Source organism: Benincasa hispida, chromosome 1, assembly GCF_027475165.1.
Source record: "Benincasa hispida cultivar pf3 chromosome 1, pf3_genome.v1.1, whole genome shotgun sequence".
Lineage (NCBI taxonomy): Eukaryota > Viridiplantae > Streptophyta > Magnoliopsida > Cucurbitales > Cucurbitaceae > Benincasa > Benincasa hispida.
This window is the reverse complement of record NC_143478.1, coordinates 44,803,771-44,831,456: the sequence shown is the minus strand read 5'-3', so window position 1 is coordinate 44,831,456 and position 27,686 is coordinate 44,803,771. Positions and strand designations below refer to the sequence as shown.

The window sequence follows — 27,686 nt, the reverse complement described above, 5'->3', positions numbered from 1 at the left end:
AGGTGTCCCAACAAACTCAATCACGAGCACGAATGCAACGAACAACCAGTGAAATTCCACGAACTGTCTGATCCTTGAACCCAATCGAGTAAGACTCGATCCTCGACCCTCAAATAGCAACACTCAACACTACCACTCAGTTGCCTTGGTATTCTCGTTGTGAGAATCCAAGAGATTTGGGCTCTGTGTGGATTTGGTAGAGAGAAGAAGGAAGTATACGATCGAGTAAATGATTGAATAAGTGGGAGAAAGGGTTAAGTCTATCGTATAGACTGGATACTCGATCGTTTAGTAAACAAGAAGTTATTGTCTAGTAAACTCGCTCGTCATTCACTCTCTCAAAGGCTATCGTATAGCTCTATCTTTCACTCGATCAAATGTTAAGCGATTATTGAAAAATGAAAACAATTTTCACTTTTATTTTTAGTTATTAAAACTGATAATAACTTTCCATTTCACGGTTAAAGGAGAAACAAATAACCAACCAAACAATTATCTTATAATTGTTTTTATTATAAATAAAAACAATTATAATAATTAATTTATCATATTATATTTATAACCTATAGTTTTAATATCACATCATATGTAATATATAAACCATAGTTCTTTTCTCTTTTATTTAAGATAAATCATATTTATATTAACTCCTCTAATTAATGTATCTAATACATCAAATCAATTATATCACATATAATTGAATTAATTTAATTATATCATATATAATTAAATTCCTTCTTGTTAATTCGAACACTTCAAACTAACCCAAAAATTGATTCTCAACTTGAATCCATTGAACTACCAAGGGGACCTTATGAACCTGTAGCTTGAAGCTCCAACGGTATGTGAATAATTGACTAAACTCTTTAATCACGATATCCATCATCCGTTAATTGTCGAGCATTCTATTAAAGACCGATAGCTGCACTATTCGCACTACAGATATATTTTTGTGTCCATTGGATATAACCAATCAACAATACGATGACCCTTCATAAATTGCTCGTAAGTATAGCTGGACCAATTTACCGTTTTGCCCCTGTAGTTACATCTAACTCCTTAAGTACCACCGATCCTTTAATGAACAATACATCATAGTTCTACTATGAGTGAACACTTCTCGGGCCATGAGAAGGTATGGCGTCACATTGTTCAAGCCCCGGAAGCAGTTCTTAAGGGAGCAATCTATCTATTTACCCCTACTCCAGGGAAGGAGTGAATTTCGTCTTGTGTAGCTGAGTTCCCAGCTCCTTAATCAAACGAATTCCTAAAGTTGTAGGTTTGAGTCGGCGATCTGGTCACTCGCACCCATGCAAATCAAAGGACCGTTCTCATAGACAGGAGTTCCCAACTCAATCAAGATTAAGATCATGTTACCTATGGTCATCCTAGTGAAATGAATGTCTGTCATGAACGACATTATATAACGAGCCTAATCATTTCGTGGTCCGGTCTTATACAAACTCTTTTGTATAGGATACCTCCACTCACATTTCTCCACATGAATGATCAGGATAAGACCATTTGTAGTACTTTACAACACTTGTAACATCTACAAAGTGGGTCGTATTCGTAATGCCGCAAGGATAAGGTTTCCTTCTTTTATCCATATACTACAGACCATTTAGATTATCACTGAAGGCATGATTCACTTGTATGTCTCCACATACATACTTAAGTTACAACAATAACTAGAGATTTTAGTTTATTGGTTTGTGGTTAATGCAACTAAAATATCTCATATTTCATAGACAATAGTGAAGAAAATATCTCATATTATTACATCACAAATGTTTGTTTATACACGTGTTTACAAACTACATAACCCTACGAGATTTAGGGCATCAACTCCAATAACTTAACCATTAAAAAGAAGGTTCAATCTTAATGGATTTTGCTTTGGCTCACTAGGTTAATATCAAGGGGTATATTTTGATTTAGTTTGATGCAACACTCTTCCTCTCTTTTTTCCCCTTCATTTCAGATACTTAGAGATATCCTTAAAACGTTCATCCTGCTGGTACTTATCATTAAAATGATGAAGCACCCAGAACTATCTTCCATTGTTGGTCTCACAGATATATGTTAAGTTATATTATCATTAAATACTTTCTTTTATTGTTCTAATTGCATCTTTTGGCTTTAATATTTAGGATATTTAGGAGAATTTGAGTATGCCAATGATCATAGATTTGGAAAATTTTTTGTTGAGCTGAACAACAGGTTGACTAAGTGTGGGATTATTATTGGTTATCATTTCAATGTGGGTGTTAAGAAGATTGAAGGCAGAACTGCCATGCTGCTTCCTTCTAGACAGGTTAGTGTTTGATACTTGTTAAAAGTTTCATGCTCAAAATTTACCTTTTTGGAAGCTTGAAAATTTGGTTGGAAACGTTGATGATTGCGAAATCATGTTTCTCTTTGATTATCTTAGATGCAAAAACAAGATACTTGAGTATCTTAGTAGATGACCATGAAAGAGAAGTATGAGTAATTTTCCATTGGATAACAAGTTCATAATGTAATGCTCTACACTAGTTGCTTAGTTTCCCTAATGTGTTTGGATATCAAGTTTCGATTATATTGTTTTTTAATTATTTTCTATTTTTCTTTGTGGATATTGTATGTATGGTGATTTGTTGAGTAAGATGGCTAGAAGCTTATGTTTTTCCTTCGTGGGGATTGACTGCTTTAGGTGTTCCTTAATTTATGCTGTCTAAAATCTTGATCTCCCTTTAATTTTTTGTCCTATTGCACATCTAAAGAAAAATAATTCTTCTACCACGTGAAAATGATAACTTATTAGCCTAAGAGAGTTCCAAATAAAATTTGGTTATATGTATATTTTTATTTAATTTTTTTGTAATTATTTTTGTAGGTGGATGGAATTTGCATATAGATGGAGGCGATGACTCACTTGGTCTTGAATTTTGTACTCGTTACTCTAATATTCAAAACTTGATGAATCTTATATTTTTTCTATTCATTTTGTAGGAATTGCATTTTGACTTTCTTTCATTGTATTAGACACTAATTAAATATATTATGTAATAAATTACAAAACTTCTATGATGAGATGGGACTTGTGATATTTCAAACGCTATGATATTTTATTATATACAATACATCTGTGCTTTCTAGCTATCATTTAGGTTTTGTTAAAAATTTGTATCACTTTACATTATAATGAATATTAGTGAAATGGTTTATTGTACTATTAGAAGTAATAAAAAATGGCTAAATGTCTAAAAATTGTTATTATAAGAATTGGTAATATATAACTGACAAGAAGTACTATAGAAACATTTAATTATACAAAGAAATAGCTATAAAAATCTCATGGTCGTGCATACAAAAAGTTTATAAACACTTGTAATAGCATAAAAAATACGTTATTACAAAGTTATAATAGCTTCTTTTATTAGCTATAAAAATTTATTATAGCTTTAATTAGTAGTGCTATAATATATTTCAATAACAAGGTAAATATGCTATATTTTTTAGGTTTTTAATAGCATTAAGCATAGCTAACAAAAAAGGCTATTGAAAATCTTGGACTTTTCATAACATAGATTGTCAGGACCCTAAAAAAGGCTATAAAAGGTCTATTATAGTTTTTTCATTAGCTATCCTATCCATTATGTCTTGTAGTGTCTCATGCAATTTAAATGATAACTAATTTCTTGATACCATATTAAGATGCAAGACATTAAGTAAAGTCATCAACAACCTTCACCATTAACCTAATTATTTTCACGAGAGATTAATAATGATTCAATGATATAAGCTAAGTTAAACATTCAATCTATCAATTTAAACATTCAAACTATCATGTATTGAAGGCCAATCAATAAGAGTTAAGTACAATACCATTGAAACATATAGTTCAACAAACAACCATGAAAAGGACTAAAGTTAACCTAATTCATAGCAAACTTCATCAACACTCTAAAACTAGAGAGTTTAGCCACTCATGATTCTCACATACATACTTGCATACAATTTGTATTGCATAAAGTTAAAGAAAAGTAGAGAACTAGAAAAGTCCACTCTCATGATGCTTCCACTTTGATAGAATTTTTCTATCTTTTCTCAGTCGGCAACTCGGGATCTCGAATGGATTCCAAAATAATTCTCCACACTCTCTAACTTTTCTATAGCAAAAACTCACTCTTTTAGGTCTAAACTTCGTGCTAAGTGTCGTCTCTTGGGTGTTGAAGGGCTTCAAAATAGGATTAAAACTTGGCCACCAATAAATTATCAAAAGTACAACATTTTTAATTTAAGAAAGTTGGCGTCGTGGTGCTCTAGGACAATGTTGCAACGCTTCCCTCTTGAAGCCCCTCACACACGCCCCCATCTATCGCAACACAGCTCTATGCTTCGATTGAGCATAGCGACCCTTCGTTTGTTGTCTTCACAAAAACCATGCTCTTGATTCTAACGTGTATGGGTAGCATAGCTATGTTATGCGCTGTATTTCCCTGTTTTTAGGAATTTTGAATTTTTCTTGACTTTTCTTGATGGTTCTAGCCCGATTTTGGTTCTTTTGACTTCCAACACTTGTTTTCATGATAATTCCCTAAAAACCACTAGCAAACACATTAAATCTAATAATAAAAAAAAACTCTAAATAAGAGGCAAATAACACATATTTTAGGTGCATTTCAATACCCTAATTGAAAATTTATTACTTCGATACATACGCTTTCGTGGTGTCAACTACTAGTAAAAAAACATCACGTTTTGAGAGTGAGCTTAGTTTTTCCTAAATTGTTTCTTTTCATTTAGGCAAATCATTTTGATTTCGACATTCTTTGACAGATGTTGGCTCATAATCATCAATTTCAGAAATAATATCATAAACAACATTATAAGCAAAAGTGTTGTCAACAACTATATCAGTCCTTCCTGATATGACATAATTTATGGAAATCTCATTATTATCTTCAATATTCTCGTGAGAAGTCAATTTTTGGGTTTCTTCTAGAATATCAACATTCTCGATCGAGTTATGACATACTTTTCATTTTCGATGATTCTTATCTTTAGAACCCAATGGTCTACCACTCTTCAGGCATGTTGCTGACTCCTGATGGTTGCATTGGGATATTAATTTTAGAGGGTGCATTTGCATCTAGCATATGTGACTTAGTAACATTCTTAGCATTTGTAAATGCATCAGCCATTTAATTTGTTATATTTTGCATAGTAATTATCTTTTGAACTTCCAGTTCATAGATTTTTACGGAGATCTAAATAAGAATAGACGCTTCCTATTCGATTGGATGTATAAGCAATAAAAAATATTATGGATAAGTGAGTTTTCAGTAAAAGGATACACTATTGATGAAGTAATAAACTTGAAGTATTCCAAGTGTCGAATCCCATAAGACTAGATTGATTTTTTATTTAACTATGACTATCAATCAATGAAAACAAGATAACCGACGAAAAGTTTATATTGTGGTAGTGAGGAGAAAGCTTAAAAACAGCAAACAATGGTAATCAAACAGGGGAAAATAATATTTCAACCCTTCGAGTGTTGTGCCTTAAGTGATGCAGCTGGATCATAACTTAACAGTGAATTACACACGAACAGAAATCCACACCTATTCAGTCTTGTGTCGTGTTCCTTTAGATGGTCTAAGTAGCTAATGCCTAATGTTTCCATGGTTAGCTGGATCTTAGATTAATTCAAGTGTTTCTTTATCCTATGGTGTCCCTTATTTCTAAGGTGACGTGACAGTTCTATTTCTAGACTTTAAGTCACATATCCCTTTGTGACATCCACTTACACCCTAACCTTCTCATCGCTAGAGCTCTGGTAGATCGTTAAATTAAGTGGCTAGTTTAACTTACCAATTTTATCTTTAAACTCAACAAAGAGAATGTGTAAAATAAGGTAGCTTGAAGTGCAACATAACTTAAGCTATAGCAACCCTAGGGCATCCACATTTTTGGACCCATAAGAAGATTTAGCTCATGACAAATGATAAAATGATGAACATTATTGGATCATAAATCATAGCTACAATATGGAGTTCAATGTTCAAATAAAATAAAAGAAATACAAGAAATAAATAAATAGAAATTTTGGAAAATACAACTCCAAGGATCTCGAGACAAGTCCTTAAATTCCTAGTCTTTCTCTAGGTTGATTCCCATTTTTCAAGGAAAAATCGTTCTTCACCACATGCTTTTATGGGATGAGATGACCTAGAGCCGCTATGCCTTAGAGGAACTTTCATTCTTGAGGCTACTAACTTGAGAAGTTGAGAAAATGTCCAAGAGGACTGATGGAAATGGAAAAATCTGTGAAGGAAGAACGATGAATTCGGAGGTGGAGAGTTGTGTGTTGAAATGGAAGGCTTCTCCTCTTTATATAGACTCCAAATTAGTTGAGGATTGTTACGTTTCTTGAATGATGCGATAAATGATAGACTTATGTCGTGTTTTGAATCCTAAGTGAGATGAATAATTTACTTTAAACACAATGTTTTCCTATTTAGACCTAAGTGCAAGTCTAAATAGAGTAGTCTCGGTGAGATCTGAGGTCGAACTCAAGGATATACGACTAAAGTGCAATGAACCGGTTGTTTCATCTTGATGCGGTGGTTTGTTTTCAATTATGCGATAAAAATGTTGTTTCCTAACTAATGAATTACTTACAAATATGGTAGAGTGGATGATGGCAAGTATGTGAATTGTGATGCATTGAATGATGTGAATGTGATGACAATCACTATATGAATCAACATGCATTGAAAATAGAGAAAATATCCTAATATGTTGGTCATATATAAGCCATATATAAACTATATGTCGTTAACGTTCAATACACAGGGTATTAGGTATATTATACATATATGTCTATATATATGAAATGTATAGAAGACGATTGCCATAAATAATAAGTATAAAAGAAACCCTACCTTTAGCTCAACAAAAAGGGTAAAGTCTCGTGTTGATAATATGTTATGAAACTAGAATATTATAATAACAACTCGAACAAAAACAACACTAAAGAGATGGAGAGAGCAAAGAATAAAGCACTTTTATTCTCAATTGTGAAAGATGTGTTTTTAAAGGTTTATACACCTCGATACAATGGAGTAGGCATCAAGTTTGATAATGCTTAAAATAGGAGAGATAGAGAGTCTAATAGCTAATTAAGGGAAAGAACAAGTTAGTGGGAAGAATATGTAAATATGAAAATTTAACTAAATATTTTAATATATATCTATATCTATATCTATATATATATATATATATATAAGCGGACTTTTGCATGGCTTGACTACGTAAAGGTCATACTTGAATGTTTTGTGAGAGACATTTGATATGGTTTAGATAGGTAAAAACCATGCATGAGCCATGCATTTTTGCTAGTAAATCCATTTTAAGATAATTAATGTTGAGACTAATGGGATATCAATTTATGTTTTACAAAAACTTGGAATAATAATAAATCCTAAATGAGGTATCATCCTTAGGGATTGGATTTGAAGAATTTTTTACAAGCTATTGTTATGTACGAGCTAATTTTATTTGGACAATCGATAAGGTTTGTTGTTGCAACTTAACTAAATCAGAAAGCAAAACCAACAATTCAATGAGATAATGGATCTTGGGTGTTGTCTTGCTATGAAATTCCAATCAACTACTAACGAATGAATCGATTGTTCAGGTCAAATGAGCCTAGAAGTCTATAATTAGGATATCCTTTTTCAAGCTCAACCCCGTTCTAGCATAATTATGTCATATCGTATTATGTTCCTTCAATTTCATCTCCTATTATTCTCTAATCATTCTCATGGATTATTAAATAACATATTAATAACTCGGTTCCAGCAACTTTTATTTCACAAGCAAAAAACTCGGCCCAACATACATTCGTTTAATAGGCAGTCAAACAAATGGATACACATGGAGAAATTAAAGTTCAATCACCATACATTGATTCAAACGTCAATAGTCTAATCAAGTTTAGCTACTCATGTTTCTAAAAATAAAAAAAAATAAAAAAGATCTAAAACAGAAAATCATCATGGAGAACAAAAAAGATAGAGAAACAGATGATGTAATCTCCCTTCACCGTTGTTGTGACATGATCTCAATCTCTCAAAATTTCGTTGTTGAGTTTCGGATCAATCTCAGCAATGAATCGATTCTCTCTATGGCTCTCTCTCAATCAAGCAGTGCCCACAACGTAATTACGCTACAAAGCAACATTGTTATGTTGCTTAATGAGACGGACGCAACATCAATCCAGAGCATCGTTATGCTCTAAGGTAGCGTAGCTACGTTCCCCTGTATCATAGCTCTTAGGTCTACAATATAACGGGGTAGCATAGCTATGCTTCAGCCTTGCACTCCCCAATTTTTAGCATTTAGAAATTTACGATCTTGCTCGTGCACTTTTCTTTGCATTGAATGGTCCTAAGATCCTTGTTTTTAGATGTTTGCACCAATTTTTATTCAAATAAGCTCGACTTTCTCAGGTGACTCGATTTTCTGAAATTAACTAAATCAACCACATCAAATCACATAAACTAGCAATATTAGCCCCAAATATAAAGGTAACAAAAGCACTTTTACAGTGCTTTTCACCATCTAAAACTTGATGTTCTGCTAGTCCCGAGCAAAGAAAGAACAAGACAAAATGAGAATTTAAAAAAGTATGCAAATAACTCAAAACCTCATCATTCTAAATATATATATTAGATCCATTAGCAAAAACATTTCAAGCACATTCTAACATTAAGAGATTTCAAGGCCAAATCTTATTGTCCCTTACGTGTGTGTGCAAGCCCTTTCAATTAATTCCTAATAGCTTGTCATGATTTTAAATAAACCTCTCTAGCTTTCCCCCTACTCTGGTTCAGTGAAATTCATTAGAATTTTCTTTATTTGATTGTGTAGCATCAATTGGTAACTTAATCTCTTTTTTTCTTTTTCTTTTTTTTTTTTTTTTAATAAAATAGAGAAAATCTCATGATACACTACCTTCATTTTTGCTTGTCCATATGGGTTTCATGAATACCATCCAACTATGAACAATTTCTCAATTGAAGTGTCGAGGCTCTTCTTAAGTTTTAATAGGAAGGTGGAGTAATATTCTTTAAGACTATTTCCTTTCTTTTTCTATTTTATTTTATTTTATTCTTATTTTTTTTCACCAATCTAGTATCAGAACTAAACAATACATAAAATAGTTTCTAACTCATTTCAGGACCTTTCGAGGTGACAACCTGATTAATTCAAGTAAACACATGATTAACTAAAAGGAACTTAACAGAAAAAAGGGCTATGTGCTCAAATATGCAAGGGATTCAAAGAGGGACTTCAAGAAAGCTTAATTCAGGAGTATGTTATCCTATTTCCACAATAGATCATCTAATATACATATAAAGAATAACTCACAGTAAATCATAGTCATCACATAATTATCAAATTCATAATCAAGCATACATCATATTTTAGCACTTAAAATCGGAAAAAAAAATCCAAAATTCAGCCACTCAAAGATCAACATGCATAAGACAATAATTCTCAATTAGCATGCACAGCAGGGTAAGCTGGTAAGCCAAACACAACAAGTACAAAGTACGAGTGCACCCCTGACCCCAAACGTAAGATTAAGCATTGTCCCCCATGCAAGAAAATTAAATCAATCACATAACAGAAGAGTGAAACAAGCCTCATATAAGTGGAGACCTACAAACTCTCGTTAGTGTACTCGTACTTGAATGTACTTGGCCATGAGAATAATCCTACAAATTAATGAACCATACCATCATGAAAGGGCTCCTACTCAACTTATTCAAAAAATAAATAAAGAAAGAAAGAAAACAAAACAAAGCAAAATTAAGAACACTTGGGTTGCCTCCCAAGAAGCACTAGTTTTAATGCCTCTAACTAGACATGGCTCACAAATCAAGCAGGATCCTGCAGTGGTTCCACTGTTTCCTGCATTAAAGCACCTGGAATCAGCAATTCTCACCCACGGTGACATTTACATAAATAATTAGCGATACTGCATTTGCCAGTGTATATATAATTCAACTTTTTCTTGTCAATCAACTCAATATCTCCTTTATGGACATAATCAAGAAAATTCAAATGTACCATCTTTGTAAGATCTCACAGGATGGACCACAATTTCTTTGACATGCCGCTCCATTGATTTTTTACACTCCAACTTAGAATTGGGTTTTGAAGACATAAAATCACTAGGAGTTTTAACACAAGTAGAAACATGCTTCTTATCAAGATGCTCTTATAATTTTTCACACCCTAATTTAACATCAAATTCGCTATCTACTCCATCTATCCTATGACAAGTATTTTCAGAATCAACAAATTTCAGAGATCGGAAAATATTAAACTTTATATCTTCATAATCTACTCTTAATGTGAGCTTACCTTTTTGAACATCAATCAAGGTCCTACCTGTGGCAAAAAATGGTCGTCCCAAAATGATCGGGAATTTTGCATTCTCCTCCATATCCAACGCAACAAAATCCACAGGGAAAATAAACTTACCAACTTTAAATAACATGTCCTTGTTGGGTTTTATGCCCTAAAACTCATAGATAGTAAATGTAAATAATTGACCATCATTAATAAGGAGTTATGGATGTTATTTCAATAAATATTATTGATTAATTTGTATCTATTTTATCTTAATAACCCTAAATCCAATAAACTAACAATACAACCTAAAGGGTCTATAGTATAGAGATAAGGTTGGGTATCATATCCTGGTGACACTATGGATAGGGCCCATTTTGTATCTGATACAAACATAATGATCCAACATATTTGTGTAGGTGACATGCGATAGAGTAATCATGCAAAATGCGGAAGCAATCAGAATCAATAAACACTCTAATTACACTTAATTTGAATTTAAAAGCATGCATAAAGATAAAATTCAAAAAAGGGTTTCTAAAATATATTTCATTTGAAGAAATTCTTCAAATTCTTGCTCCTCTTAACGAAATCGGTTTTCAAAATTATAGTAGACCACCACAAGAAACTTCTCTACTATCCTCTAGCTCAAATTGTGTGGTGAAAACACTTAATTGAGGTCAAAGGAATTGAAAAGGAAGAGGATTTGGAGAGAATACTGAATTTCAGAAAAACCAGCATGCATCCTCTTTCAAACTCAAAAATTCAGAGTATTTTGGTTAGTTTTCTTTTCTTTTTTTTTTTTAAGTATAAATTTAGAATTAGAGTTGAAATAGTTAAATGTTACACTATTGTGGTTAAGAAAAACTATTTTTTTGTTCAAAAGTTTTGAATTTTTTTTTTTTTTTTACATTATTTCCAATAATGTGATTTACAACCATTTTTTCTATCCAACATCGATTCATTACATAAGTAAATATGGTCACAACAACAAAAGGTAAGGATTGTTCATGAATCAAATTAAAAAAATAAAAAAATAAAAAAATAAAAGAAGAATAGTACGTACATGTCATAATGAAAAAGAAATAATCATTGAAGCAAAAAAAAAAAAAAATCTTAAATATGCACATAAAATCACAAACGTCCACAACAATGTATATGTACATATACAAACAAATGTATAGCAAAGAATATACATCATAAATTGTTTTCAAAGTTGTTGTGGGGTGATTGAACTCTCCTACCAAGCTCTAATGACATGGTCAATGGCCCCTACCAAGAATTTAATTACAAACCAGAGAAAAAAAAAACAAGGGAAAACACATAGTTTATTATTGAAGCAACAAGAGAAGATCTGAAAAGAAAGATAATGAGAATAATGGGTTGAACCATCAAAGGGTATGAACATAAAGGAGAAGCAACCCCTTAAAAAATCGAATCAAGCAAAACCCCTTACAAAAAATCAAATGAAGAAAACCCCCTAACAAGCAAGATATGTAACATGTTAATCGAAAATCAAACCCAAAAATTTGAATGAAAAAAAAAAACCCTGATAATGAGCAGATTTAACGTGCAAATTAGAAATTAAAACCAAGAAATAAAATGGAAAAAAACCTAAAAATGAGCAGATTTAACATGCATGTCGTTTTGAAACAAAAAAAAAAACAAATGAAAAAAAAATTAACAATGAGCAGATTTAACATCCAAATCGGAACTTGAAACCAAAAAATCAAATGGAAAAAAGATAACAATGAATAAAATTTAACATGCATATCAAAAACCAAAACAAAAAAAAAATCGAATGAACGCATCAGATCTTCAAAAAAAAAGACCCTACCCTAGTAGATCTAAACAAAAAACTTAAAACAGTTGTAGAAGAAGAGACAAAAAAGAAAAAAGAGAGATTCAATAAGAAGAAAACGTAAATCTGATGAAAATAACAATCGATCCAAGTGAGCGAGAAGCAAATCTGAAGTATGGAGAAAAGAAATAGAAGAGATGAAGAAGGATGAACCAAACGGAGAGCGAAAAGAGAAGACAACATAGATCAGAGTAATGTGAAGAGATGCATGGGTGAAGGAGAGAAGCGACATAGTAATGAGGAAGTTGGAGGAGGAGTGAATGAAAATGCGTGAAAATGGCAGAGTAACGAAGAGTTAAACGAGCCCACCGTTTTTTTTATTATTGAACTAAACACTAGGTGGGCTTTTTTTGCCCACCCAACTCAATTCGGGCCCAATCAAACACCCCTTAATAAATAAATATCATGATCTTGGGTTAATTCTTATTTAGGTGTATCCTAGACTACACCTATATTGGTGCATCTCACCAAATTACTCAATAATAGTTTGTCACGTGGCAAATTCTTTCCACTTCATTCATAAAGTATTTTATTATATTTATTGCTTGTATGATGAAAGTGAGATGCATAAAAATGGATCCAAATATTTCTCAATTCTTAATTCTTCTACTCAGCGGAGGAGCTTTCATTGCGTGTGAGTTTATTTATTTATTTATTACTTTTTAAATATTATTTTCTCAATTTTAATTAACTTTAAGATTTAGTGGAATTCTTATGTTGGTAAATTGGGGTTTATTTAGTATACCAAATTATGTAGTTAACCTTTTTTTCATCTCTAAAGTTTTAGATGGATCTAAATTAACGTTCAGTGCTAAACTTTTAAAATAAATAGAAATTGAAAATCATAAAATATCAATATAAAATTTTGAAATATAGATATAAATGAATAAAAGTTGAAAATACAAACAATCAAAGTTTTGTTATGGTCAACAAGCTCTGGGCCATCGAGCAATAATGTTCATGGAGGTGCTATGTCACTACTAAGTGTCATGGGCATGTTTTTTGAATGATTGTGCCTATATATGCTTTCCATATTTGAATTCTTCGCTATTTTATGAAAAAGTAATATTTGGGATATACCCATCTTTATATATCTTAGTTTAGTATATGTTGTTGAATGGAAAATTTCAACAAATCACAAGGCATCACATCATAACAATGAAAGTCCAACCTCATTGTGGAAATTATAAATTGGACCGGACCAAGTAATTAAAGTCACTCGAATCCTCACATACTTCAAAACCATTGTGGAAATTTTGGCTAAAGAAGACATTCGGTCCAAGCCCAATTTTTTTAGCTCAAAAGCAACTAGGGCCAAACCATAAGGTCCATGGAAACTCTATAAATAGAGTCCTTACCCCTTTCATTTTAGGGGTTGGAAGAATCGAAAGTCGAAACTCTAAAGTTGAAGTTTAAAAAATTCAAGCTTTAAACATCTGAAGAATATAACTCTCCTCAAGTTTTGAAGATCTAAAATTCCAAAGATTAAAGCTCCCAAGATCTCGAGAATATAGCTCCCCTCAAGCTCTCAAGCTTTCAAGTGTTGAAGACCGAAGCTTCTCAAGTTTCGAAGATTGAAGCCCTTAGAACTTGAAGATCAAAACTATTAGAAGATTAAAAAACTAGAAGACTTCAACAAACTGACCATCTCTTTACAACCTACAAGCTGAAAATTCAATCTTTTCAAGCTCAAGAAAAAGCTCACAAGTCAATTAACAAACCAAAGACTGACCCAAGCCAATGAACAAACCATAAGTCGATCCAAGCAGATCAACAATCCAGGGGTGTAATGACCCGACTTTCTAACTTATACTATTATGACATTATTACATGCATGCATAAGCTTGAAAATCATCCCCTTGCAACTTAAGCGAAAAGAATTAAACCTTTTTATTAAAGTAAAGAATTTCACAAGGTAAAAGTTATAAAAAAAAAAAAATACATAAAACCTTAGTTCGAGGTACCCCTAATCATAAAGTGCAACACAAAAAAAAAGTAAAACAAATAAAGAATTCAAAACATTTGTTTGCTAAATTGGAACATGAAAAACATGGAAAATTAAATGCACAAGCATCAGTCTAGTCTCATAGGTACGATCACAGATTCTTCTTGTCATTCTCCGATCTATCATTGCCTTTATTTAAAAAATATTTAAGAGGAAAGGGTGAGTATAAAATACTTATTAAGTGACCCACTACTAGGCCCACTAGGTGAACTTTTTAACCTTCCTATCCAGGCATAAGTGTACATCTTATAACATGGCAGTCGTTATGAACCCGAAGGAATACCTATCATCACAATCATGGTGATTTCGAAGGAACACATATCATGGTAGTCTTAGTGATCCTGAAGGAACACATATCATAGAAGTTTTAGTGATCTCGAAGGAACACATATCATGGCAGTTTTAGTGATCTTGAAGGAACACATATCATGGCAGTCTTAGTAATTCCGAAAGAACACAAATTATAGCAATAGTGGTGATCCCATAGGGACATCGAATTAGTCATAATTGGAAAACCTGAAGGTTCCCAAACATAAGATGTATACAACTCGATAGAAAAGCTAACAGTTCCCATCTAATCTAGCATGCTACAATGAATCAATAGACCTCATATCAAAATCATAGTCATATTAACATAGCCATCATATCAGCATGCAAAAATGCAAACATACCATCTCGTGTCATGTTCATATCAACATAGCTCATAGATTAGCAGAACGGCCACACAATCCTTACAATATCAAAGCAGAGCTATTCATTCCATAACATTTATTAGCATACTTTCACGGTATAAGCTCATCTTATCTTAATATCAATAACTTGGTTAGGGAACTTAGGTTGAAGCCAAACCAATAGTAAGACACTTACCTCAAGTATAATCCCAAAAAGTTAGCAACCAACCTCCTTTTATTTCAAGCAAAAATCTTGAATCATCCCCTAAACACAAATTGAAATTAACTTAGATACTCCAAACTTAAATCAAACACGAAATTATATTTATCCTAACAATCTCCAAAACTTACCCAACTCGTGGTCTGAAACCACTTCAAAGCTTCGAAATCAAAACCATCCAACACTATACTACCAAAATAAATCTTTAACTCTAACGAGCAACGACTTTAAATCTTCACTTCCAACCTCTTAAATCATAATTAAATTAGCAATTAAGTTGATACTCAGTGGGTATGCAAAAGCTATTAACAAAGACCGCAAAACTTACCAAAAACTTGCCGAAAGAATCTTAAACTTGTCGGACAAAGGCTCCAACCAATCCAAATTTGTTATTTCAACCTCCAAATTTATGATTAAAGCAATAATTAGGCCTATTATTGGTTGAGTATTCAAGATACTTAAAAAAAATCCTTCCAATCTTAATTAATTTATTAAACTCTTTAATTAAATCAATCAACATTCATTAACTATTAGGCAAACCACTATAGAACCCTAGTTGCACTCTTATGCACAGTAGAACATGTTGCATCCACGGATATAACCAGTTCATGTAAGTCAATCCTCCACGAGTTGTTCGTAACTACAATTGGGTAAATGTTCGTTTTACCCTTATAATTACCTCTATATTCTTAAGCACCAACGATCCTCTAATGAACAATTTTTTTGTTGTCCAATCATAAACCAAGTCTCTCTCGAGCCAATGAGAGGATGGGACCACATTGTTCAAGTCCTAAAGTCAGTACTTAAGGGAACCATTCATCTGCTTACCCAATATGAGAATGAGTGAATTTCATCTTGTGAAATTACGTTCCTAGCTCTCTATTTGATCAAGTCCCCAAAATGGTAGGCTTATTGAGTTGGCGACTTGGGTCACTCTTATCCATGCAAATCAAAGGACGAGCTCTAATAGATCGAAGTTCATAACTCACTCAGGATTCATATCGAGTTACATATGATCATCTAGTGAAATATTAATCTCTTCAATTAACAGATTTACAAAGAGAGATTAATTATTTGCAGTCCAGTCCTATATAAATTCTCTGTATAAGATGATACCCCACTCGCATGTTTCCACGTGAACAATTTGGATCACGTTGTTTGTAATACTTATAAAGTGGGTCTTGTCCGTAGTCTCACCAGAATAAGACGCCCAACCTTATCCATATACTACAGATCCTTTAGGTTATTACTTGAACATGATCCACTTGTATGTCAACTAGTTCAAGTTTCACGTAGTAACCTTGGATTTTACTATAATAGATAATTTATTATTGCATATTTAATAATTAAATTAAATAGTATATTAAATAACTAATTAACGAGACTTTAGGGCACAAATCTCAACAATCCATATAGCTGAACCCTTTAAAGAAGTTAGCTCATGATTAAAAACAAATGAATTGATTTCATTTAGATCAATAACTATGGTTACAAGATAAATGTTCAATGGATGAAAAGAAATGAAAATAGACTCAAAATTATATACCAACATAAGGGATCAAGCTAAGTTAACAATATGCATAAAATCTAAGTGTTGAGCAAAAGTAAACTGGACACATGAAGTTTTTTAAGGTATTCCACATCTTTGAACCTAAAAGGATGTTTATCTCATAATAAAAAACAAGGAATACAAAAAGTTAAGAAACAAATGAATTCACATTACTTATGAAAAGAAAATAATACAAAATTTGTTCCAATGAAATGAAGGAAAAAATGTAGCTAGTTAAAAGTATAACCTAACTTTGTAAAATAAGAAATATAAAAGGGAAAGAAAATTCTCCCCACTTCCTCCCCATCTTTCGTCCAGTCAGAAATTCCTTGTCTCGTTCGAGTATGTCCTCAAGGAGTAACTGGACATTTTTAAGTAAAAGGATATTAAAGATTTATATTTATCTACTAAGTATTTTTTTAAAACTTTTTTTTAAGTGTATTATTGAACTTTTTAAAAGAAAAGTGAATTATTAAAACTTCAGAAAGTTCAATAGTAGCTTTTTACCGAAAACACTAACTATTCTCATCTGGAACTAACAAATAAGGGTATTTTTTAACAATTTTTAAAATTTCAAAGGTATTTTTGAAACTTTTTAAAGTTCAAATGTATTTTTTAACTATCAATCTTAATGTGAGAGATTTGGTTCGGAAAATTGTCAGAAATAACTCGTTTAAGTTTTCACCTTACAAAACTAGCACACTTTTTTAAAACTCGTTAGAATAGTTTCTCTCGGTCTATCTCGCCCGAGATCAGCCACTGAGATTTTGTTAAAAAAATAACATTTTCTAACTTATCAATGGTTTTGGGCCTTCTCGCTACATCTTGCCAAAATTACTCACCGAGATTTGCTAATTTTTTCAAATGTTATGTATTCTTCCCAAATCTTTCCATAATTAAAAAATCACACTACCAAATATTACATAATTTGGAGACATTTGAAAAGATAATTGGTAAATTATTTAGATAATCGATAAATTAATTTAGAAATTTGTGTAATTATGTGGATCTCAGTGTTAATCGACACCAAGTTTATATATATTTGGGCTTTCTCAGTGAAACCCGAGTATAATTAACACCAAAATTCAATATATTTGAGTTTTCTCCGTAGAATCTCGGGGAGGATTAATACCACAATTCAATATATATCTCAAATCTTATCCCATTTTTCGCAAAATTTGATATTCCCCAAAATTTAAAAATGATAGTGCAATTATCTTGAGTTAATTTGGAAAATCTATTTTGATAATTAGAAAATCCATTTGAAATTTTGGATATTCATATAATTATGGCAACATAAATTATATCAAAGATTTGAAAAACTACGTAATTATTTGATATAATAATTAATGATAACCAAATTGGAGAAGATGTAAAAAGATATAAGATTTGGTATCAGATTTGGAAAGATTACATATAAAACAATCGAAAAAAATTATTTTTTAACTAAATTTCAGTGACCAATCTCGGATGCGATGAATCGAAAAAAAATTATTCCAACGAGTTTTTTTTTTAAAAAAATACTAATTTTGTAATGTGAAAACTTAGCAAGGTAAGTCTTACCATTTCCCGAATATTGGAGTAAATTCAAGGCTACAATTGATTAGGAAAATTGACAAAAATGACCTATTTGGGGTATGATTTTGTATTTTTGACCTATTTTTGAAAAACAAGTTTTTTGACCCCTTGAGGATGAAAATGATGTAAGTATGAAAAATATTGGTTGTACAATTACTCTTATGTCCCTTACTAAATTCTCACCTTCAATTTCAACAACCAACCTACCAAATTAATTCACAAAAAAATCTCCACCTCAAAATTTTATTCACAAAAAATTATTTTATCCAAAAATAATTGACAAAAAATTATTTTTACATTCTAACACTAAAAATTGCTCCACCAGATTTAGTTTGTTTACAACCCCACAAAAGTTCTCTTCACCAAATTATTTCCATAATGATATTTTATATAAAAAAAAATGAAAAAATAGTTAGAGGATCGTATAGCAATGTGAAGAAAAGTTAGATGAATATTCACTAAAGTTGAGCGATTATTGGGACTGGGTAGGGGGAGGGCACCGAGTAGAGAGGGGGCGCATAGAGAGGGGGAGGGTATTGAGACTAAACAATCGCTTAGTACTATTGCCTAATATTAACGATCGCTTAGCTATGATCGGTGGAAACTAAATGATACGTTGGATTTTCTAAACGATGACACTATACGATCGTTTAGCTACGATGCGTGCTAAGCGATGCGATAAAGTGTTCCGCGATAGCGCTGAGCGATCATTTATATGTAGAGGTAAGCGATCGTGGCGTGTGAACTAAATGATACATTGGATTTTCTAGACAGTGGCACTACACGATCGTTTAGCTACAATGCGCGCTAAGCGATGCGACGAAGTGATGCGCGATAACGCTGAGCGATCGTTTAGATATAGAGTTAAGCGATCGTGGCATGGGAACTAAACGATATGTTGGTTTTTCTAAATAATAGCACTACACGATCGTTTAGCTACGACGTGCGCTAAGCGATGTGATCGTTTAGATGTAGAGCTAAGTGATTGTGGCGTGGGAACTAAACGATATGTTGGATTTTCTAAATGATAGCACTACAGGATCGTTTAGCTATGAGACGCGCTAAGCAGTGCGATCGTTTAGATGTAGAGCTAAGCGATCGTGGCGTGGGAACTAAACGATACATTGGATTTTCTAAACGATTGAGCTAAGCGACCGGTTTTCTCAAGGTGTAATCCGGTTCAGCCCCTTATTAAATGCCCACTTTCAATTTCAACCACCAACCTACCAAATTAATTCATATTCCACCTAAAATTAATTTATCCAAAAACCATTTCTAGACTTGTATCTCTTCATCAAATTGTTTCTTTTCATCAAATTCTCCACTAAGAAGTTATCTTCATCAAAAGTCCAAAACTTGTATCTCACGAAGTTGTAATTTTGTACACTCCGTCATAAGAAGGTATGTATTTCATTTTTATATGTATTCTCAATAGTTTACTAATTATTAGAAAAATTGACAATGCCCTTCATTTGATATTTATTTATAAATTTTTGGAGATTGAGTTATGGTTGCTTTGTTAATTGTATGTGTTTTTTTTTTTTTTTTTTGTTAATAATGCCTTGCACTTGATATTTATTTATCAATTTATAAAAAAAAAATTTAAAATATGTTATTTTTTTTATACCCAACTGTGCTTCTTTGGGTTACCCGACCGGGCACACACAAAGGAACATGCTTCTATTTTTTGGCCAGGTGGTGGACCAATCATGTTTTTTTTTTTTTTTTATTGCATCATATTAATACATTTTCTATATAAAATGTAGGAGAATGTCTCGTGTTTGGATTTGTTTCGGTGGCATTTGGAATGAGAGGGAAAAAGATTACGATGGAGGAGAGTTGCGGGGGGTTTGACATTGAGTTGGGCATGACCTATAATGAATTTCTGACCAAAGTTTATAGGATAAGTGATATAATGTCGGATGAGTATGATCTTGTTATAAGATGTATACTTCAATTGAGATCCAAAGCCCCTGCATTTGTAATTCGGAATGATGAAGATCTACACATATTCCTTACATGGAAGAGGTCTCAGTAATACCTCTTTACATATCTACGCTTCCAAAGTGTTTAACAAATCAAGGATTTCATCCAAATAATTTATATGTCCGACGAATTGAAGAAATCCTTTCAACATCTAGGCCAGTACTATGGAAGATGGAGTCGGATAGTCAATTTTCTCCCACATATTTTAACACATCACTTACTTCGTTGCCTAGTAATTTGACAACTCATAACTTAGGGGATGATGTAGACCAAGGTCAATATTTCAATGATTGGTCTTTGAGGGAGAATGATGATGAAGAGGAACCCAAGATTAATACCCACCAAACACCTCATGCAGAAGAACGAACAATCGAAGACTACGGAGGCTCGTCACATGCAACGGGTTGTGACTTGTCACATCCTTCTAGTAGCACAATCACCATGCCAGGTCAGTCTTATTCTTCTGAAGATGTGCAAGTTGGTGACATATTTATATCTAAGAAGGATTTAAAGATGTGGTTATCTATGTTAGCAATTAGAGTTAACTTTCAGTTTAGGGTGAAGAAGTCGACCACAACATTATACAAAGTTATATACTTAGTTGAAGAATGCAAATCGAAACTTCGAGCCGTTAAATTGAAAAATTGTGAAATATTTAAGATCTCTAAGTATGACAATTTCCACACATGTAGAAATGAAATATTGACTAACAATCATAGACAAGCTTCTAGTTGGGTTCTCAGATATCTAATTTCGTCGAAGTTTGAAGATGTTAGTCATTCATATAGACCGAAAGACATTGTCAAGGATATAAAACAAGAGTATAGTGTGAGTTTAAGTTATGACAAAGCATGGAGGGCAAGGGAAGAAGTGTTAGTGCTTGTTTGGGGGTCACTGGAAGAATCGTACAAGAAGTTACCTAAATTTGGTGAAGCCTTACAAATTGAAAATCCTGGTTCAGCCTTTAAATATGATCTGCAAGAAGATAAATATTTCAAGTATGTCTTTATGGCTCTTGGTGCTTCCATAAGGGTGTTTCTGAATTGCATTCAACCTGTTTTAATTGTAGATGGAACACGTTTAAGGGATAAATATAGTGGTAAACTCCTGCTTGCGATTGAGGTCGATGAAAATAATCAAATATACTCAGTCGCATTCGGTATATTTGGTAGAGAAACTGATGAATCTTGGGTGTGGTTCCTTCAACAATTAAGATGTGTAATTGGGCAAGTTTATAATTTGGTTATTGTATCAGATAGACACCCTAGCATAAAAAAGGAAATTATCACGGTCTTCCCAAAAGCATTTAATGGTATCTGCATCCATCATTTGAAAGCTAATTTATTAGTTAATTTTAAGAATAAAGATATTTTCGATAAAGCAGCAAAGGCAAATCGTGAGTCTGTGTTCAAGTACCACTGGAGTCAATTTGCAGGGTATCCAGGTGCACACAAATACCTAGAGGATATCGGTCTTGAGCGGGGGGCTAGGATGTACCAATGTAATAAAAGATAGAATCAGATGATAACAAACCTCGCTGAGTGCATAAATGGAGTGTTAAAAGATGCACGACAGTTACCAATCACTTCATTTCTAGACCATATTAGAGGTTGGTTACAGGATTTGTATCACAGACGTCGAATGGAAGCATCAAACAATACGTCAAGACTGTCGAACTATGCGATGACAATAATTCGTGACGCTGCAGACAAAGCGAGTAGATATGAAGTTCGACCAATTGACCAACATGAGTTTGAGGTGATAGATGGAGGATTGGGAGGCCGTGTCAATATTCACGCAAGAATGTGCACTTGTCGCAAGTTTGATTATTATGAAATCCCTTGTTCACATGCCATTGTTGCATGACGGGTTCGAAATATTGATCATACCTCTCTTTGTTCACGAGTATACTCTATTGATGTAGTATTGGCTGCGTATGCTGAACCTGTACGCCCACTTGGACACTTTTCGGAGTGGAAACAATCATTGGCCTTCGTCGATGTTGAAACATTGCCTCCAAAAAGAGTTCCAAGAGTAGGTCGCCCACGAACAACAAGATTTCCTTCTACAGGTGTTCTAGATATAGTCAACGGGGTCATAACAAGACGACATGCAATCAACCTCTTAATACTATTGAGTGAAGTATGGATTTTTTTTGTGAACTTGGATGATATTTTTGTGAATTTGGATGATATTCTTGTGAACTTGAATGATATTTTTGTGAATTTGGATGAGATTCTTGTTTCTTTTTCTTTTTTTTCGCATGTGCCCGACTGGGAATTGGCGCCAATTTGCATGCATCCACCCGAGAATTTGTATAATTTTTTCATTTTTGCATGCGTCCGGCCAGGAATTGGCGTCATTTTGCATGCACCCCGTTGGGAAATTTGTATACTTTGATGAATAATTGCATGCGCCCCGCCAGGAATTGGTGTCATTTCGCATGCACCCGGCCAGGAATTTGTATACTTTGATGAATAATTGCATGCGCCCGACCACTTCATCCCATCGCTTAGCACGCGTCGTAGCTAAACGATCGTGTAGTGCCATCGTTTAGAAAATCCAACATATCGTTTAGTTTCCACGCCACGATCGCTTAACTTTACATCTAAACGATCGCTCAACACTATCGCGTAGCACTTTATCGTATCGCTTAGCGCACGTCGTAGCTAAACGATCGTATAGTGCCATCATTTAGAAAATCCAATGTATCGTTTAGTTCTCACGCCACGATCGCTTAGCTCTACATCTAAACGATCGCTCAGCGCTATAGCGTAGCACTTCATCGCATCGCTTAGCGCGCGTCGTAGCTAAACGATCATATAATGCCATCGTTTAAAAAATCCAACGTATCGTTTAGTTCCCACCGATCATAGCTAATCGATCGTTTATTACTAGACGATGGTACTAAGCGATCGTTTAGTCCCAATACCTGCCCTCTCTCTGCGTGCCCTCCCCTACCTAGTCCAATACCCCGCCGGGCCGAGACCGGGCGCCACCTATTCTTACCCGATTTTTCCCCCTTCCCCCTCGTCATTTCCTCTTTTTCCCGCCCATACTCGGTCGAAATACACTTACGGCCCGACCGGTCTACCACTGGACACAATCTTTCTTCCTCAAATCTATCCCCAAGCAACCTCAAACTTGCCCGCCCGGTCACAATGTTATGAAGCCGGGCCGGGTAAGACCGATTTTCGAAAATGCATTTTAGGATCAAACTTATTTAGAAAATGCCGAACATGATGTTTTTAGGAAAAAAAATATCATTCAACATAGATCTAACATAGATTTCAAATATTCACACAAGAACACCTAACATAAACTAACACATTGAGTGAAACAAAATGAAAATCCATACCTTAATTGAAAAATCCCAATGATCTTTAATGAAAAGGAGAATGACAAGGAAATGTAGAATGAAAATAGTGAAATGAAGTGAGATTGAGGACTTTTGAAATGGAGAAGAGTGAAAATGGAAAAGAAAAGTGAGGGTTTAGAGGGTTTGAATGAGTTTTGAAATGTGAAAGATATTAGGGTAATTTTCATTCATTTTCAAAATTGTGAGTCAAAAAACATACTTTTTAAAAAGGGTCCAAAAATCAAAATCAAAACTTGAAAAAGACCATTTTTGTCAATTCCCCGTTGGTTCCAAACAAAAAAAAAAAAAAAGAAAAAGAAAAAGAAAAAGAAAAAGAAAAAGAAAAAGAAAAGAAAAAAGAGTAAATTGTAATTTGCAACTCCACTTCTATTTTCCTTTTGGTTCTCCTTCCCCGTGAAACCCTAGCCCCCCAGTATCTCCTTCGCGAGCCCTAGCCTTCCCGTTCTCCATTTTCTGCGCAATGGTTCAGCCGACAAATACATCCAAATTGCGATGGGGGGAGCTAGAAGACGACGACGGGGACCTAGATTTTCTTCTTCCGCCAAAGCAAATTATCGGGCCAGATGAAAATGGGTTGAAGAAAATTGTTGAGTATCAGTTTAACGAAGATGGTAACAAGGTCAAAATCACAACCACCACTCGTACACGCAAGCTCGCCCATGCTCGCCTTAGTAAACATGCCGTGGAGCGCCGATCTTGGGCCAAGTTCGGCGATGCTGTTCATGAAGATGTCGGCAGTCGGCTCACTATGGTCTCCACTGAGGAGATTCTTCTCGAGCGCCCTCGTGCTCCTGGTTTGTTTTCAATAAATCTTGATTTTGGTAGTTCTTTTGTGTACCAACTATTTATAGTTTGTTTATGGAGCATGCCATTTGTTTCTATGTGGAGTGGATGGAAACACTTACAACACCTGGAGAAAATAAGGTTGTTCTTATGGTTACGGTGGTGATTGAGCTCTATAAAACTGTGGTACTTGCTTACTAGAAATGTATGAACGCATATGATTTGCATTCAAAACGAGGGGAGAGAATCACTTTTGTATGAGGTGAGTTATAGGCTTTGCAGAACTCTGCACGTGGTGTGTGTTCTTTTGGGAATGACAGGGTTGTCCTGTGAATTGAGTATTCCAGATTTTCATTTTTTGTTTTTGTATCCTCTGTATGTAGGATTTATTAAGCCGGATAATTTCTCTGCTTCTTTCTTTTGATTTCTTTGTTTGGAAGTTTGCTTGTGTGCTTCTCATAAATTTTGTATGTACACTTTTGATACTCTATTCTGCTCACGTTAATCCTTAATTGGCAGAATGAAAAGTATCTTCTTGCCTTGTTACAATTGATTTTCTTACAAGGAATGAAAATGATTACAGGTAGCAAACCAGAGGAGCCCAAGGTTGCTGGAGACCCGCTAGCTCAACTTGGTAAAGGTGGAGCTGTTCTTATGGTCTGTCGAACTTGTGGTAAAAAGGGTGACCACTGGACCTCAAGGTGCCCTTACAAAGACCTGGCACCACAAGCTGATGGATTGGATAAGCCTGTTGCACCAGAGGCTACAACTGCTGCTCCTGGTGCAACAAAGGGAGCGTATGTTCCCCCAGGTATGAGAGCAGGTGCGGAGAGGACTGGAACTGACATGCGGCGTAGGAATGATGAAAACTCTGTTCGTGTTACCAACCTTTCAGAGGACACTAGAGAGCCTGACTTGCTTGAGCTCTTCCGATCTTTTGGTGCTGTTAGCCGAGTTTATGTTGCTGTTGATCAAAAGACTGGCATGAGCAGAGGATTTGGTTTTGTGAACTTTGTTAATCGTGAGGATGCACAAAGATCAATTAACAAGCTTAATGGATATGGTTACGATAATCTCATCCTTAGAGTTGAGTGGGCCACTCCAAGGGCGACTTAAAGGTAGGATCTTTCTCTCAAAACGTCTCCTGATTTGCTTACTCCCGCTGTTGGAGTTTTCTCTCCCACATTTTGTTAATGCCTTTTTGAGATTCCAAGTCCTTAAAACAATTAATGATATCTATTTCTACTTGATAATTAAATTTTACATGTAGTAGAATTAATTCAATGTCTTTGAGTTTTCGTATTTCATCAGTTAAAGATGGGATGAATGATGATGTTTTTTCACATTTTCTTAGCGTGGCAATAGTGCTGAAATGACAATATGTTGTAAAGGAAAATCCATTGCTGTTTATGAAGCTGTATACGCTATTGGACGACATGGTTTTGACATGCATATTTTACAATCTTGAGAAGAAGCCATATGCTGTTCAGTCTTAAAGTGATTGATTTTGATTAATCTTGATAGTAAATTTAGGCTGTGTGTCTTTTATTGGTTGGGACAAGTTTTGTGTGAATTAGCAAGGATAGTTTTGCAAAGTTATTCATTCTGGATAATATTTCTGATTCGGTGAAAAGAAGAATTTACAGGAAACTATAACTACAAGCTTTGCCGGTTGATGGGTGAGCTCAATAGTTTCATTCGGAAAAATTGAAAGAATACAAATGCATATAGAAAACCAAGCCTTCTAAAATCACCTCTATAGAAAAGGGACTGAGAAAGTAAAATGTTGTCTAAAGAGTAATTACAAAAGGTCTTTGAAATCGTATCGTAAAGGTAAACTTGAAACTTCTTCAAGGACCAAACATCACTAGGATCCCTTTCCACTCCTTTCAAAACATTGTTGTTTATCTTACTCTACTAAACCCATAACATCACACACTCCCCCGCAAACCACAACAATTGGACCATCTCCCGAGAACACAAATTGAGGAGGAACTCCCCAATCGAATTAGTGACATTCCTTTGTTGAGCCAGCATATAATCAAATTCCTAGAGGAAGTGGTCCCACGGACCTTTTAAATTCATTCACAACTTGAAAGCAAGTGAGCCAATTTTTCATAGGCAATGGCTTGATCAAGAAAATCATAGGCAAATGGCCTAATTTGGGGAGAAGCCATTAGAGCTGTCACCAAAGAGTCTTCATAGTGTGTTTACCTAACAACCCCCGTAAGAGTTGAAGAGATTTTTGATATATCCTTGAGGATTCCAGGGACAACTCCGTTCTATATTGTCAAGTATTCATGTGATTTTACTTTTAGATAATGGAGGAGACACTTTACACCAAAGAACAAAGATTTAAAGTTAGTGCCATAGGTTCCGACTCATTATTAGGCTGATTGTCTGCCCGCAAGCTGTACTTTGAATGTAGTCTTGTTCAAACTAATTGCTGTTGCGTGATACCTTCCTTTTGGTCGATTGTCACATACATGACTCAATTCTTTTAGGGTCTTGGTTGGGTTTACATTTTTCATCACTGCCTTTTTGTTAGTCAAATCTGGTCTTTTCTGTTGGAAAATTTTGAATTGAGTTGTCTGAGGGGTATAAATTTGTTGACGAGTGATCTTCTGGTATAGAATAATCATGACTCTCGTCTAGTGATTCTTTGAATCAATGGCCACGATTCCTTACCCAAGCAATACAATCCTTAACGACCTTCCTCTATCTCCCAAATCCCTCGTTTCAAATAATACCGTTAAGTAAACAGTGTTTACCCTCAACCCTGGAGGGGATTTCCTAATATCATGACTCATGAATTCTCTCTTAGTTTCCAGAAACAATTTTCAAACGCATCCCTTAACAAGGATTTAGGGGGAGAAAGAATTGTGTTTTTGCTTTAAGCCTTTAATGAAGGATAGGTGTGGGGTAAATGAAGATTTGAAATTGGGTGTTGTTTTACCCTCTAGAAAATGATCCACATATGGTCTGATTTTTCATTCTGTACTTATTATCACTTTAGGAATGAGATTACCAATTTTATGAAGAAGTGATTCCCAAATTGTTGTCCAGATAGGAATTCTTGTTTCGAAGGACATTGGTGAACTTCAAGTAGGAGACCTTTCCAAGTCTTAAACTAATACCAAATCAATTCAGAACAAAATTAGTGTTTTCTACACTTGAGAGACATGAGCCTCGCTTCGTTTGCATTTCTTGTTTTAAGGTTGAATGTTTGAACGCTCAA

At 34.0% G+C, this 27,686-nt stretch overlaps 2 protein-coding genes across 2 annotated transcripts; both read left to right on the top strand.

The window, feature by feature from the left end:
* Nucleotides 1–20,319: 20,319 nt before the first annotated feature.
* LOC120077397 (uncharacterized) lies at nucleotides 20,320–21,801 on the top strand. Its single transcript, XM_039031281.2, has one exon. It carries the CDS (start codon nucleotides 20,320–20,322, stop codon nucleotides 21,799–21,801), a length of 1,482 nt encoding a protein of 493 aa, XP_038887209.2.
* A 2,155-nt stretch (nucleotides 21,802–23,956) lies between these two features.
* On the top strand, nucleotides 23,957–25,883 carry LOC120069194 (uncharacterized). The gene is made up of 2 exons (XM_039020883.2): nucleotides 23,957–24,459; nucleotides 25,032–25,883. The coding sequence occupies exons 1-2, from the start codon at nucleotides 24,126–24,128 to the stop codon at nucleotides 25,562–25,564; spliced, it is 867 nt and encodes a 288-aa protein (XP_038876811.1). The 5' UTR covers nucleotides 23,957–24,125; the 3' UTR covers nucleotides 25,565–25,883.
* Nucleotides 25,884–27,686: the final 1,803 nt, after the last annotated feature.